Below are 14,681 nucleotides of genomic sequence, written 5' to 3'. Positions count from 1 at the left end.
CCCTTTATTCCTGATAAATACTGGGTCCTCGTGATGGGCGGGAAGCCCTCCATTGGGATCTCCAGTATTTCTCTAAAATATTTCTTAAGCATTTCACCTGCGGGTATCAATGGGCACTTTGGAAAATTTAACAACCTCAAATTATTCCTACGAGCATTATTTTCCAAATGTTCAATTTTCCTTTCTTGTAACTCTCTTTCTCTTATTAATTCTGAGGTAATACTTTATAATTTTTCCAGTTCCCCATCGAACTTGGCATTTTTTTCAGTTTGCTCTTGAAATTTAACAGACAAGTCCTGATGAGTTTGTTTTAATTCCGAAATTTCATTTTTCATTGAGGTATTCATTTGTAACAAGACATTACTCACACCCTGTATAGCGTCCCATAGGGTCTCCAGCGTGACTACAGCAGGTCTTGTAATTCCTCCAGAGTTCCCCAGCACCAAACTCCCAGGAGTAGAAGAACAGGGTTGACTCAGCCCCTGCTCCGCTGTTTCACTTCCTGGGGTTGAAGTTCCCCTGGGTCCTCCTTCCACGGCTATGGCTGGGTACTCCTCCATTCTCCGTGGCCCCAGTGGGGAAAATACGACACCGGGCTGCTGGGGTGCTGTAAGTGAGGGAGGGCTCAATGAGACTAGCAGGGCTAGTCAAAACGGAAGTCCGTTGAACCTGGGAGGCGATGCCAAAGCTGTCGAGAGTTGTCTGGCGAGTGGATGGCGTCGAATGCGGGACCAGGGAGGTAGGTGGCAGTTTTCCCCTTCCGCTTCCCCATCATTCAGACAGTAAACGGAGCCCACACGGCAGATTACTCAGCAGCATACAAGGCATCGCGTCCACACTACTGCTCAAAACGCCATCTTGATTCCACCCTGATTGCCCTATTTCTGATGCCAATATTTGATCATGATGGAGTATAACCTGCATGGAGTGGCAGATGCAGCTCTGGCCACCTTATTGAGCAGACTAGATGGCCTATGCCAGGTCTTTATCTGCCGCCTATGTTACTACGCAGAAGTGCTGGAGCCTTCAGTTGCTCTGCCAGAATAAAGGCGTTCTGAACAGGGGTTGTAGCTTCCTTCCTGACTGCCAAAGTGGGAGAATACATCCTTTGGAAGGGAAAATCTGGGCAACTGTAAATACCCAGCCCTGGGGGCATGGGAGGTGTTGCATTTGGTTCAGGTCCCCGGCCAATGCATCTCTATGCAAGGGGACCTGGACTTTGCAGAACCCCAATTGTAATGGTTAAATCTACTTATACTAACTGGAATATGTCAGTATGTAAGTAGTTGCTTGGAGCCTATCTGATTTATCTTATTTCCAAGTTTAAAGCATGCCTACATGTGTGGACTTCCTTTACTGACTGCAAGAGTGTGCTGAAAAGTGTGGATTACAGAGCTGCCTGCCTCCTAGCTCTTCTAGTCCCGGCTCTGACCCCATACTGCTCAAAAAAAAAAAAAAACTCTAAACATTAATCTGTCTGTTGATCACCCAGGCAAATGAGGGTTAAATGGGTATGACTGATATTCATTACCTTGCCCACATAGTCAGCCAAGCATATGATCCACCATGCCCAGTTAGCTATCTGGGCATCGGCACTGAATATTGGCCAGATAACTCCCGGTTCCACCACAACTGTGCCCTAAGACTTAATCAGGACTTGCTGATTAAGTGCTATTGAAAATCTGCCCTAGGAAAGCCAGCACAATATAACTGGATAAGACACTCTGCTGCCTGGTTTAATCACTGAATAGCAATGTCCCAAGAACATATGGAAGAGATGGTTCTCCTCTCCTACAGGAAGTGAACTGTACTTCCTTTCTGACAGGAAAAGAGTGTGCAGAACCCTTTTGTGCATGTCTGGCTGAAGTCCGTGATTGCTAAACCGGCTAGAACCAGTGTAAAACCCATGTTGCTGGCTTGTTAGGTTTTGTGCTTCTGGGCCTGACTAGGGTTACCATATGGCTCCAGAAAAAGGAGGACGGATTGAGCCAGCCGGGTTTTACTTCCATTGCTTTCCATTGAAAGCAATGGATGTAAAAACCCAGCTGGCTCAATTACTTCCATTGAAAGCAATTGCTTTCCATTGAAAGCAATGGAAGTAAAACCCGGCTGACTCAATCCGTCCTCCTTTTTCTGGAGCCATATGGTAACCCTAGGCCTGACAGACAGCGCTGCATAGAAGGAGTGAGGGGCAGATGCTCAAAACTCCAGTGCTATACTGAACAGCGCCAGAGAAATAATGCTAGAACAGCACAGAACAACAACTCCTTAATGCTCAATGCTAATGAGATGCAAATATAGGAGCGCTCATAGCATTAAGCATTATGGAGTTCATTGGGAGGATTGTGTCTGGTGTATGCTCGCAGGAGTTGTGTGTTAAGCGCAGCGCTTGAGCGTGCCCAGAACGCCAGAGGGGGGAGGAGGAGGAGGAAGAAATGACAGTTGCACAGCTCCAGACCACAGCGGCTTCCACACAAAGGTGCAAGATTATTTTATATACAGTACCATCATTTACATGAGAAAGTCTTCTGTGGTTCAAAAATGTAAAGAAAAAAAAATCTGCAGTAGAATCACGATTTTTCTCTTCTCTCCTTTCGTTTGGAGCTCTGTTGTTGTGCCTGGCAGTGTGAATAGGGTTTTGTAAAATGGAACTGATAAAAATAGGCAACATCATATTGTTTGACAGAATGATCCAAAATGATAAAGACGCTTCTCCAAGGGAGGAGGGGTCAAAATGGTGAATAATTCCAAAAAAGAATTTGGTCATGCTTCAAAAACAGTTTTGCATTTAAATCTCAAAAATTCCCGGTTTCTGTTTGCGGACCAGTTAAAGAAAATAAGGACTTTAATAAAGATGCTTCTAAGGGCTGCTTCACAAAACACACTTATGCCAGCTCTAATTGCTTTTCTGCTTTCTCCATGCAATCTTTGCCTGTATTGTTGTTGTTGTCATCAATACAAATTGTTGAACTATAACCAGGGCTTTTTTTGAGGGGGTACTGAGTACCGGCATCTTTTCCATTGTCTGCTAAAATTGACCCATGGTCCCCAAGTTTTAATGAAAGCAATCAGGCTCTACACACCAATTCTGCCTTGTCATAGAGTCTGTGACTGATTGCAGGGGGCCTGGCTATTGTGGGGTGGGTCACTCAGTGATCACCCCACCCCTGAAGGGTGTCCTGGCATTTGAGTACCGGCACCTTTTTTGTTAGAAAAAATGCACTGACTATAACATACAGTACAGCATGGGGAAAAACTAGAACCACAGTGTCACTGAGGCAGCCTTTACAGAACACCCAATGACAAGCAGTTTCCCAAATATTTCATCCAACAAAGGGCGGCTCTGGTTTTGCAGAGCTCCTGCTGCTCTTAGGACCAGATGATCAAAAGCAAACGCAGGCACTACAGGCCATTAGCACCGGACTAGCACCTGCATTTGCATACGCCCCAGAATCAGAGCTGGTGAGTGCATGTAACAACATGCTCACTAGCTCTGAACACTAATAGCATCCCCCCGAAGAGACCAACTGACCGACTGATCCCCCCACCCCCTGACAGGCCTTCAGCCCCAACCTGGTGGTCTAGTGCCCCCGAGCCCCCCCCCCAGTACCTTCAGATGATGGAGGAGGGAGTAGCACTCCCTCCTCCTTCTAGCACCTTATATGGTAGGGAAGCCCGGCCCAGCGCTTCCCACAATGCACTGGGAAGGCATGCTCTGCCATTTTGTGAGGCACGCTGGAAGGAGGAGGGAGTGCTACTCCCTCCTCTGTCATTTGAAGGTACTGGGGGAGGGGGTCAGGGCTGCTAGACCACCAGGTGGCAGCTGGAGGTCTACTAGACCACTAGCCCTCTCTTCTGTTGGGTGAGGGGTCAGGTCTTCTGTGGAGGGGTCTGGTTGAGTCAGGGGAGTGCTAGACCATCAGGGTCCCTGTACGGGGAATAGGGGTTGGGGGGTCTGGAGGTTCCCTGGACCTCCAGCCTACACTGGTATGTTTGACAGGTCCGGGCACATCCCAGACACCATCCTCCCACAGAAGTACCCCTATGATCAGAGCTAATAGCGCACATGAATTTGCATGCTATTAGCTTTGATCATAGAGGCATTATTTCCTCGCGCTGTTCCAGCGCTAATTTTAGAGCACTGTTCAGAACAGCACAGGGTTTTTGATCATCTGGGCCTTAGTTTTATAATCTGACACTGCTCTTCAAAATTCTTATTTGATATCTTACACTGAAGATGCTTACCAGTGTCAGCTGTTATTCTGATCAAATGCACCAGACATGCTCAGGGGCTGATGTAATAAGCCCTGCGTTAGAACTGTGCTTTGAGCTTCAGTGCAGTTTACTGACGCAGGCTCTGAGCAAGTTTTACTCCCAAAGCAAAACAAAAATGGCATGCAAATGACCATGGTGTTAAAAAATAGCATGCTGCCAGTAATCTGCCCCTGTTTTCTGCATCAGGCATTTTTGTTCCCCCTCCTGTCAGTGCCTAAGCCAATCCCCATTCAGTATTCAGTGTTGACTGGGAGTGGCTTAGGCACAGACAGGAAAGGGAAAAGATTTCATCCCTGGCTATCTGGTCCAGAAATACTCCCTGATAGCCCAAGTAGGTCCCGAAGTCTTCCACCCTCTTTACAAAAAACTCCTGATGGCCCAGTAGGCCCCCAAACCACCCCAGCCTCTCCATAAACAACCTCCTATGGCCCAAGTGAGCCACAAAGGCCTTACCTCCTCCAATAAATTGCCTGGTGATCCAAGTGATATTCTTCCAACTCACCTTGGTCGGTAGGCAGGAGCAATACTCATTCACTCCTCCCTTTGTTGCTGCCATCTTGCAAAATACATCAGAACATACTGTTAGGGATCAGGCTGCTGGAACGTTCAGACTTACCACTAAGGGCCACATACCACCTTTCTCCAAGACAGCAGTATCAAAGGCAGGAGCGAGTAGGCATCTTCTCCTGACCATGGTGGGGTGGGAAGTATACAGGAAAGAAGAGTGTTTAGGGCCTACCTGGGCCATCAGGGAATTACTAGGGTTAGGGTCTTTGGGGTCTACTTAGGCCACCTGGGATGTTCTTGGAGAGGGGATGAGGGGGCTTCAGGGCCTAATTGGGCCACCAGAGACCTTTCCTGACCAGGGTCATCTGAGATAAAGTGCTGCCATTCATCTCAGATGACCCTTTTAATCCCACACTAGAATCTTTACTCAGGCCCTGTGCTGGAGTAAAGATTCAGCACTAAAGAGAAAGTTTTAAGAAACCACACCATAATTTTAACTGTTTACATCAGGAGTAATTCCCTATTTGATGGGTTTGCATGTATATTATGTGTCCACTGCACTACCCTTTAGTGCAATGCTTTTACTGCAGATTTTTCCATGTTAAAACCCTTACTATATTGGGCAGTGCTTTTTTTGTGCCGGTACGCACCGGTACAGTGTACCGGCACCTGTTTCCTGAGATCTGGCTCATCTGCCCGCTCCCGTCCGTTCCTGCTCCCGCGCTCCGTTGAAATCTTTTGATTACCCAAAGTCACGATTCTCCTCTCTCCCCTGCCCTCACCTCCATGTCCAGCAATTCTCTCTCCCCTCCCCTGCCCTCCATGTCCAGCATGTCGCCTCTTTCCCCTGCCCTCCCCTCTCCAAGTCGCGGCAAACTGGCAGTGAAGGCAGAAGTGCTCACTGAGGCAGGCACGTAGACAGGTTTGTCTCCTCTCGTGCCGCTTCCCTCTCAGTGCGTCCCGCCTTCGAGGGCAGGACGTGCTGAGAGGGAAGCAACGCGAGAGGAGACGAACCTGCCTGCGTGCCTGCCTCAGTGAGAACTGCTGCCTTCACTGCCGGTTCGCCGCAACTTGGATGAGAGGGGAGGGCAGGGGAGGGAGGCAACATGCTGGACATGGAGGGCAGGGGAGGGGAGAGAGCTGGACATGGAGGGGAGGGCAGGGGAGAGAGGAGAATCGCTGGACATGGAGGGGAGGGCAGGAGGGAGAGGAGACATGCTGGACATGGAGGGGAGGGGAGAGGAGGGCAGGGGAGAGAGGAGACATACTGGACATGGAGGGGAGGGGAGAGAGAATTTCTGGACAGATGAGAGGGGAGGGCAGGGGGCAGAGGAGACATACTGGACATGGAGGGGAGGGGAGGTCAGTGAAGAGAAATTCACTGGACATGGAAGGCAGGGGAGAGAGCAGAATCGTTGGACATGGATGAGAGGGGAGGGAAGGGGAGAGAGGAGACATGCTGGAAATGGATGGAGAGGGAGCAGGAGATAGAGAATTTGCTGGACATGGATGGATGGATGGAGGGGTTGGCAGGGAGAGAGGAGAAATGCTGGACTTGGATGGAAGAGAGGGGAGAGAGAATTATTGCTTTATATGGATACAGGGGAGGGAAGAGAGAGAGGAGAAATGCTGGACATGGATGGAGGAAAGGAGAGAGGAGAAGTGCTGGACATGGATGGAGGGGAGAAAAGAAAAAAGAAGAAGATGCACATGGATGGAGATGAGGGAAAGGGAAGAGAGGAGAAAAACTGCACATGGATGGAGAAAATAGGCAAAGCTGGATCCACGTTATACCTCCTCCAGCCAATTCTACGGAGGAGGACCCAGCTTTTACTTATGGATGTAGGGAAGAAATGAAGAAGAAAGGAGGAAAGTAAAGAAATAAATGGAAAGGAAGCCCTGGAAACGGTGTTAAGAGAACAGATAGAGAGCAGCAGAATCAGAGACTGGGACCAATATGGATAGAAAAACAAAGTCACCGGACAACAAAGGTAGAAAATCATTTTATTTTTATTTTAGTGTTTGGAATATGTCCAATTTGAGAATTTACATCTGCTTATTTTGCACTGGGTATACTGGAGCTGTAACAGCTTACAGAAATTATTTATAATGAAAAAAAATCACGTTATTTTTTTCTCCTATACTAGTATAATATTTTCAATGATGTCTGTATATATGCGCCGTGACTGGAATAAGGGGTGTTGTTAATGTGGGTGTGGCTATCATAGGGGTGGGGCCATATGTGGTGACCCCGCCCATAATGAGTACCGACACCTTTTCTTCTACAAAAAAAGCACTGATATTGGGAGTAAGCTTAGCATGGGAAAATCCAAGGTAAAGCATCATACTAAAGGATAGATATTACAGTTACTACATCTGGCATGTTTAATCAGCTGGGGCACAGAGTATGCTGACACCCCCTAGTCCTACCTCAATCTGAATTATAATCAATCTAAAATATGTATTTATTTATGCATTTGATTTGTTTGTTCAATTTATTGTACACTTCTCTCAGACATCTACAAGACAGATCATGATACTGAAAATTTAATTTGCTACAAAATACAATGAAAGCAAAAAATCAAAACAGCACAATATGTCAAATAATCAAATCAACAACGTTACAGAATACAATTGAGGTCTGAATCAAAAAGTCATGTCTTATGTTTTCCAGCTGAAATCTGCAAACATGTGGATCTTTTTCTACTTACATTTGTTAGACAGAAGCAGGTCAAATGAATGTGCCCACCTCGTAGCTTCTTCTGTGGATAACCTCCTGGAAGAGAAGAAGGCAGCAGTGGTAGATGACAACGGTACAGTAGAAACAGCACACTTGAAAGGGAGGGGATAAAAAGAGCAAAGTTATGTATTCAACACTAGTGCACAATTTCCATTTCACCTGCTCTACTGAAAATTTAGGGCCCTGTTTACTAAGGTTCGCTAATGTTTTTAGCACACTTTAAAAATTAGCGCGCTAACGCTAGAGACACCCATATTATCGTGCGCTAAAAACGCAAGTGCAGCTTAGTAAACAGGCCCTTAGACAGTTATAAGCAACCTTTGAATTTTATGCAGCCCACAAAACCATAATATACATAGAAAACGTCATTAACCAGAGTTCTGGTGATTCTATTTTGCAAATATTTTCAGAATAGCCACCTAGCAGTTTGTTTCCATCGTTTTTAGTACATAAGTACATAAGTAGTGCCATACTGGGAAAGACCAAAGGTCCATCTAGCCCAGCATCCTGTCACCGACAGTGGCCAATCCAGGTCAAGGGCACCTGGCACGCTCCCCAAACGTAAAAACATTCCAGACAAGTTATACCTAAAAATGCGGAATTTTTCCAAGTCCATTTAATAGCGGTCTATGGACTTGTCCTTTAGGAATCTATCTAACCCCTTTTTAAACTCCGTCAAGCTAACCGCCCGTACCACGTTCTCCGGCAATGAATTCCAGAGTCTAATTACACGTTGGGTGAAGAAAAATTTTCTCCGATTCGTTTTAAATTTACCACACTGTAGCTTCAACTCATGCCCTCTAGTCCTAGTATTTTTGGATAGCGTGAACAGTCGCTTCACATCCACCCGATCCATTCCACTCATTATTTTATACACTTCTATCATATCTCCCCTCAGCCGTCTCTTCTCCAAGCTGAAAGCCCTAGCCTTCTCAGCCTCTCTTCATAAGAAAGTCGTCCCATCCCCACTATCATTTTCGTCGCCCTTCGCTGTACCTTTTCCAATTCTACTATATCTTTTTTGAGATACGGAGACCAGTACTGAACACAATACTCCAGGTGCGGTCGCACCATGGAGCGATACAACGGCATTATAACATCCGCACACCTGGACTCCATACCCTTCCTAATAACACCCAACATTCTATTCGCTTTCCTAGCCGCAGCAGCACACTGAGTTCTGTGTATTTCAAGTTCCAACATTACATAATGTTGCTGCCCGCTAGGAATAGTACTGGCATTCATACAGCCTTCTGTGTATCAAGGTTGCCCACCCATGATTTAGAAGGAACATTGGGAGGTGTAATGGGGCAAGAATGAACCCCTCCCAATGCTGCTCATGTCTGAAATTATGTGCCCAACATCAATGCACACCTACACCCTCCCACAAAACAAATAGGGGCCTAATCGGTGATTTGCTGATTATAGCAAGGCACATCTACTCTTCACCCACCCCCCACCACCCCCACAAACACGCCCCCGCACTAAAATATATTTTTTAGGGCTATACATTTAACACATTAATAACACGATTAACTGGTGTTAAAATTTTTAATGCATTAATGCCATCATCATCTCTCCCCCACCAGCCAGCACCTGTTCTTACTTCTCATGGCGTGGCACAGGCTCCTTCAGCCCCTATCTCCTCTGCACAATCCTTCTCCCTGCCCCTCACCACTGAGGTGAAAACAGTGCTGCTGCTTCTCACCCTGCCCAAAGCTTCTCTCTGTAACAGGAAGTTCCGCCTCAAAACTTCCTGTATCCTGTTACAGAGAGATGCTTCAGGCCGGGTGAAAGCAATACTGTTTTCATTGCAGCGGTGAGGGGCAGGGAGAAGGAGCGTGCTGCAGAGGAGAGAGGGACCGCTGGAGTGGCGTGCCAGGAAAGGTAGGTAAGAAGATGGCTGGAAGGTGCTCACAGCAAAAAGGAAGACAGTGAGATAGATGTGGACCACAGCAGGCACGGGAGAAAGAGGAAGCAGAAAAAAAGAAGACAGAGAGAAAGATGTGAACCACGGTGGGGCCGGGGCTGTGGGCGAGAAAGGAAACAGAAAAAAGAAGACAGAGAGAAAGATGCAAAACACACAGGGGGAGGGGGTACAGGAGAATAGGAGAAAGAGGAAAAAGAGATAAATGCAGGGGGGGGGTGTTAGAGGGACAGATGCTGGAAATAGAGGATGGAAGGATCAAAGAACGGAATGGGAGGGGAGGAAAGAGAAGGGAAACAATGGTGATCACGGATGAAGGGAAGAGAGGAGATGTTACGGTGCCCAGGGAGGGGAAGGGAGGGAGATGAAGTCCATGGAGAGGAAGGGAAGGGAAGAGAGAAAGGATGAGATGGTGCCTATGGAGGGGAGGGGAGCAAGGTAAGAGGAGAGGAGAGGAGATGGTGCCTGGGAAGGGGAGGTGAGGGGATGAAGATGGGAGGACATGGTGCCCGTGGAGAGAAGGGGAAGGGAAGGGAAGAGAAGAGAGATGGGAGGAGATGAAGACCCATCTCTTCAACAAGGCATACAACAAAGATCAACAAATATGAACTCCCGTACACATATCCAGAACTGCCCCTACAATATTTCCTTGCAAAACCACTATCATATTTTTTCGCTATCACTAAATGCATACTCCAATATAATTCTTAAATATTTCTTACTATGATTGTTTGCTAAAACACCATCATGTTTTATCATTATCATGTACCCAAGATCCTCTGTCAGTACTAAATGTATATTTTCTAATGTACTTTCACTATTCATGATGTATTGTAAGCCACATTGAGCCTGCAAAGAGGTGGGAAGATGTGGGATACAAATACAATAAATAATAAATAATAATGGCGTCCATGGAAGGTGAAGAGAGAAAGGAGATGGTGCCCATGGAGGGAAGGGAAGAGATGGAACTAGATAGATCTGAGCAGGAAAAAGAAAATTGGAAAAAAAAGCTGAATGTGAAAGATGGATATAGGGCAAGAAGTGAAGGAAGTGAAAAAAGAAAGTTTATAGACAGTAGGTCCAGGAAAGAGAATCAGAGCACAGGAAAGCAGAACCAGAGAGAGTGAACAAGATAATTCGAAAGATAAAATCACCAGACAACAAAGGTGAGATAAATTATTTTATTTGTAGTGTTGTAATTGAAATATGTCAGTTTTGAGAATTTACATCTGCTGTCTATATATTGCACTGTACAGGAGGAAATGCAAGGGAGTGCTTTATGTGATTAATTGCGCAATTAACATTTTTAGCTGCCATTAATCATGTGGTTGAAACTTTGAATCAATGCACAGCTCTCATATTTTGTATTTTTTTGTGTGGGATGCACCCAACGCATAATTAAACTCTGGAATTCGTTGCCAGAGAACGTGAAGGCGGTTAGCTTAGCAGAGTTTGAAAAGGGGTTAGACGGTTTCCTAAAGGACAAGTCCATAAACCACTACTAAATGGACTTGGGAAAAATTCACAATTCCAGGAATAACATGTATAGAATGTTTGTACGTTTGGGAAGCTTGCCAGGTGCCCTTGGCCTGGATTGGCCGCTGTCGTGGACAGGATGCTGGGCTCGATGGACCCTTGGTTTTTTCCCAGTGTGGCATTACTTATGCACTTATGTAGGTGTCCCGTGGTAGTGCCTTTTTAGCGTGCCCTAAGCACCCGTTAGTGTTTACCACCACTTAGTAAAAGGGCCTCTTAGAGGGAACCTTGGCAGTCCACTTTGCTGTTTAAAAGATGTTTAATACAAACCACATTTTCTCGTTCAGTTATGCAGTTCAGATCCTTATTTAGCTGACATGATTAGTTACATTTATTTTTAAAACCATTTCTAATTACATTTTCACTAAGTTCCAGGAACTATTTTAATACCTTTTATAAATTACCCAAATTATCTTATTTCTATAATCAAAGTCAGATAGAGGACCTGCACAAGGTATAGACCCAAAGGATAGACAGGTTAGTTACAGAGGTGCAGGAAGCCCAGGGAAGGGTTGGATACCTGACCCAGAGTAAGCTGGAGTTGGAAACTCAGATAGATGAGTTGCAACAAATTTGAGCTCAGATGGCAGCTGAGTGGGCTGCAGAGAGACAGCCGGCCAAGGAAGCAACAGAAAGGGCAGAAAGAAGCAAGGTGGTCTTTGAAGAGGTGCAGGGTGTTGAACCTAGCTGTAGATGTTCTCTTCCAGGATGGGCAAAGAAGATTAAAGGAGCTCCAACAAGCAAAATCCTGCATTGTAGACCTCCAGAAAAAGCTCAAGGGAAAGGAACACCTAGGAGAGGTTAGGTTAAGTAAACTCCTGTCCATGAGTAGAGGTTATAATAGGGAGAAACGAGAAGGCCCTGTCAAAACCACAAAGAGAGATGGTGAGATGTTTAAAGGGTTAGAGAGACTCCAGAGAGGCAAGCAGAAAAGGAAAAAGGCTGCCCAATGGAGAGGAAGGCTCAGACCTCATAAGGAAGGGTTGATCCTAGGTCGCAGATACTGCACTATAGAGTTGGTTAAAGTAAGAGTTCCCTAGAAGAGGACACCGGCTCAGGGAAGGTGCCAGGACGACGCTAAGTCACCCAGTGGCTGGGAGATGTCCTGGACCAAAAGTAGGTATCCTATACAAAAGGGGAGGAATAGGAGACGCCTAAGAGTCTTAGGGAAAAAGAGACTTAGGACCCTATATTTGAACCCCACATACTCATTAGGATCCAGTAGGAAAAGTAAAATTCATACTGATAGGCAAGGGAAGCTCCGAACTAAAAGCTCTAAGGAGGATATTAAGCAAAGAGGAGTTGGTAAGGTCCAAAAGAAACCCATAGTTGCTAAAGGAAGGGCACTGTGGATCAGGAAATTGGAAGAAAGAATTAGACGTCAAGGCCTAGGGAGGCGTAAAAAGAAAGGACGATGGATCCTTGAGTTTCTAGGAGTTATAGAAGAAGGTCCGCTAGAGAAGACTGGAACCTTTATGTTAAAGAAGACAATGGGGTATAAAGCCTTCTTCAAAATCCCTATCCCTGATGCTAAAAAGGGAAAAGACCCTATTAAGAGATAAGAGGGAGTTAATGAAATTGACCCAAGGGATAAGTTAAGGGGATCAGGAATTGCTGCTCCTCAAAGAAGAAAGACTAAGGTGTATTTGAGGAAGCAGCAATATCTTAAGGGTGGGGGTATGTGATAATCACAGGACCTGTCCTACCCTGAAGAGGCCATCAGAGGGTGCTATTGTAGTGAAACGAGAGTTTGTCAAATGGATGTAGTAGTCTTGTTTGGCAAGTGAAAGAGCAGACTGGAAGGTCAGCAAGAATTTGAAATGTATGAAGCCAGCATGGGCATGGGATTTTAGTCAAAAGGCATTCAGAAGATCAAGCAAAGGAACGCAGGTAGCAAATTCTAGAGGTCAGTCAACGCTGGGGTTTGGTACGCCTTACAGAATGGGGAATGGGAGGAGTGAGAGTATCCAGAGCAGAGGAGAGAAGAGTATTATAAGGAAAAGACAGCCTCATTGACAGAACTGGATAACATAGTGGTTGAGAAGAGGGATGAAGCACTAGTGGAGAGAGTACATGGGTCAACAGCCTGAAGATTCCTAAATGTATTGGTGGAGACTGGATGGGACTGGTGGGGAGAGTGTTAAGTGTGAAAGTTAAGTGAAGGAGTAGCCTAGTGGTTAGTGCAGTGGACTTTGATCCTGGGTTTGATTCCTACTGCAGCTTCTTTTGACTCTGGGCAAGTCACTTAACCCTCCATTACCCCTGGTACAAATAAGTACCTGTATATCTTATGTAAAGTGCTTTGAATGTAGTTGCAAAAAAAAAAAACCAACAACAACAACAACAACACAGAAAGGTAGTATATCAAGTCCCAATACCCTTTCTCTTATCAGATGATGGTCAGAGAAGGGAAGAACTGAGGTGCAGAAATTGGAGAGTGAGCAGTTGGAGAAGAAGACAGTGGCCATTCTGGTGAGTAGGGGTAGTAGAGCATAGCTGAAGATTGAAAGAGGATGTTAAGAAACTGAGAGGCATAAGAGTCAGAGGGATTATCAGCAATCCCCAAGAATGAGGGAAGGAGATGAAGGTTTGAGAAAAAAGGAAAACTGGGAGTCAAAGTCAGTGTGAGAAAGGAAGAAAGGGGGTTGACAGATGACTGCTTCTCAGAGAGGAAGAGAAGTGAATAGATGGATGGAGTGGATGAAGGAAGAAAAGCAGTGAGACTGAGGTAGAAATTTACAAGAAGGAAAGGGAAATGGGCCTTGATACACTGCCTTTCTGAGGGGTTGTTTTTTTTTTTTTTTTTTTGCAATTACAGTCAAAGTGGCTTACATATAGTCAGGTACTTATTTTGTACCAGGGGCAATGGAGGGTTAAGTGACTTGCCCAGAGTTACAAGGAACTACAGTGGAAATTGAATTCAGTTCCCCAGGATCAAAGTCCACTGCACTAACCACTAGGCTGCTACTCCTCCTGCCCACATTAATGTAATCACTCAGGTCCCAACACATGAGCAGAAGAGACACAGACCTCAGTGCAGGGCCCTCTGGGAGGCCAGGCCTGGATATTCTTGCCCCTGCCCCCCCCCCCCCCCCCCCCTCTCTTGGTGGCCCTGAGCTTAGATGCACTGAAGGACAACTGCAGGGGAATAAGTCTGGTCTAACCATTTTGTCTCCTCTCTCACTTCACAGCAGATCCTTATATATTTCCTCTCCTTCCTGTTTATTAGTCAGATATAGAATTTGTAATATGGAAGAGCACAAACAGAAACAATGGACTTACTACGGGTAATGATAAGGTACTTACTTCAAAGCCCGATTGGATTTGTCTGGTAGAATGGCAGTGAAGTCATTACATGAGTCAGATTTGTGAGACAGGCAGCCCAGGCGAGTCCTCATTCCTCTGCTTCTGCCATCATCACAAAGAGGGAAGAAAAAAACAGAAATGTGAAGGACAGGATTGCATAGAGTCCTATCACCCTAGAATACAGTTTAGGGAAGTCACACGGGCACTTGAGAATGAAAGAGTTCATCGGCCCTAAGATGTGGGCTACTACAATAGAACAATTTGTCACATTATAGAAACACATTTAGGTGGATTAATGGGGAAGCTGACAAGCAGAGTACTAGAGTCATAGAAGGGAATGCCCTGGGGAAAGATTCAGCTCATGCACTCGCTTAAGTTGGTTACAGATCA

The 14,681-nt window shown here is 45.7% G+C and overlaps 1 protein-coding gene across 1 annotated transcript in view; it reads right to left on the bottom strand.

Moving 5' to 3' along the window:
- RGS8 (regulator of G protein signaling 8) overlaps positions 1-14,392 on the bottom strand; it is a 65,959-nt gene extending 51,567 nt beyond the window's left edge. Inside the window, exons 1-2 of the mRNA XM_030206369.1 lie at positions 14,292-14,392; positions 7,494-7,558 (exon numbers count right to left, since the gene is read on the bottom strand). Of these exons, the coding sequence (XP_030062229.1) occupies positions 7,494-7,558; positions 14,292-14,383 (157 nt within the window). The 5' untranslated portion in view covers positions 14,384-14,392. The remainder of the gene's footprint in view (positions 1-7,493; positions 7,559-14,291) is intronic.
- Between the last annotated feature and the right edge of the window lie 289 nt (positions 14,393-14,681).

This window comes from Microcaecilia unicolor, chromosome 6 (assembly GCF_901765095.1).
Source record: "Microcaecilia unicolor chromosome 6, aMicUni1.1, whole genome shotgun sequence".
Classification (NCBI taxonomy): domain Eukaryota; kingdom Metazoa; phylum Chordata; class Amphibia; order Gymnophiona; family Siphonopidae; genus Microcaecilia; species Microcaecilia unicolor.
The sequence above is the reverse complement of the archived record's forward strand: the minus strand, read 5'-3'. Positions and strand labels throughout refer to the sequence as shown.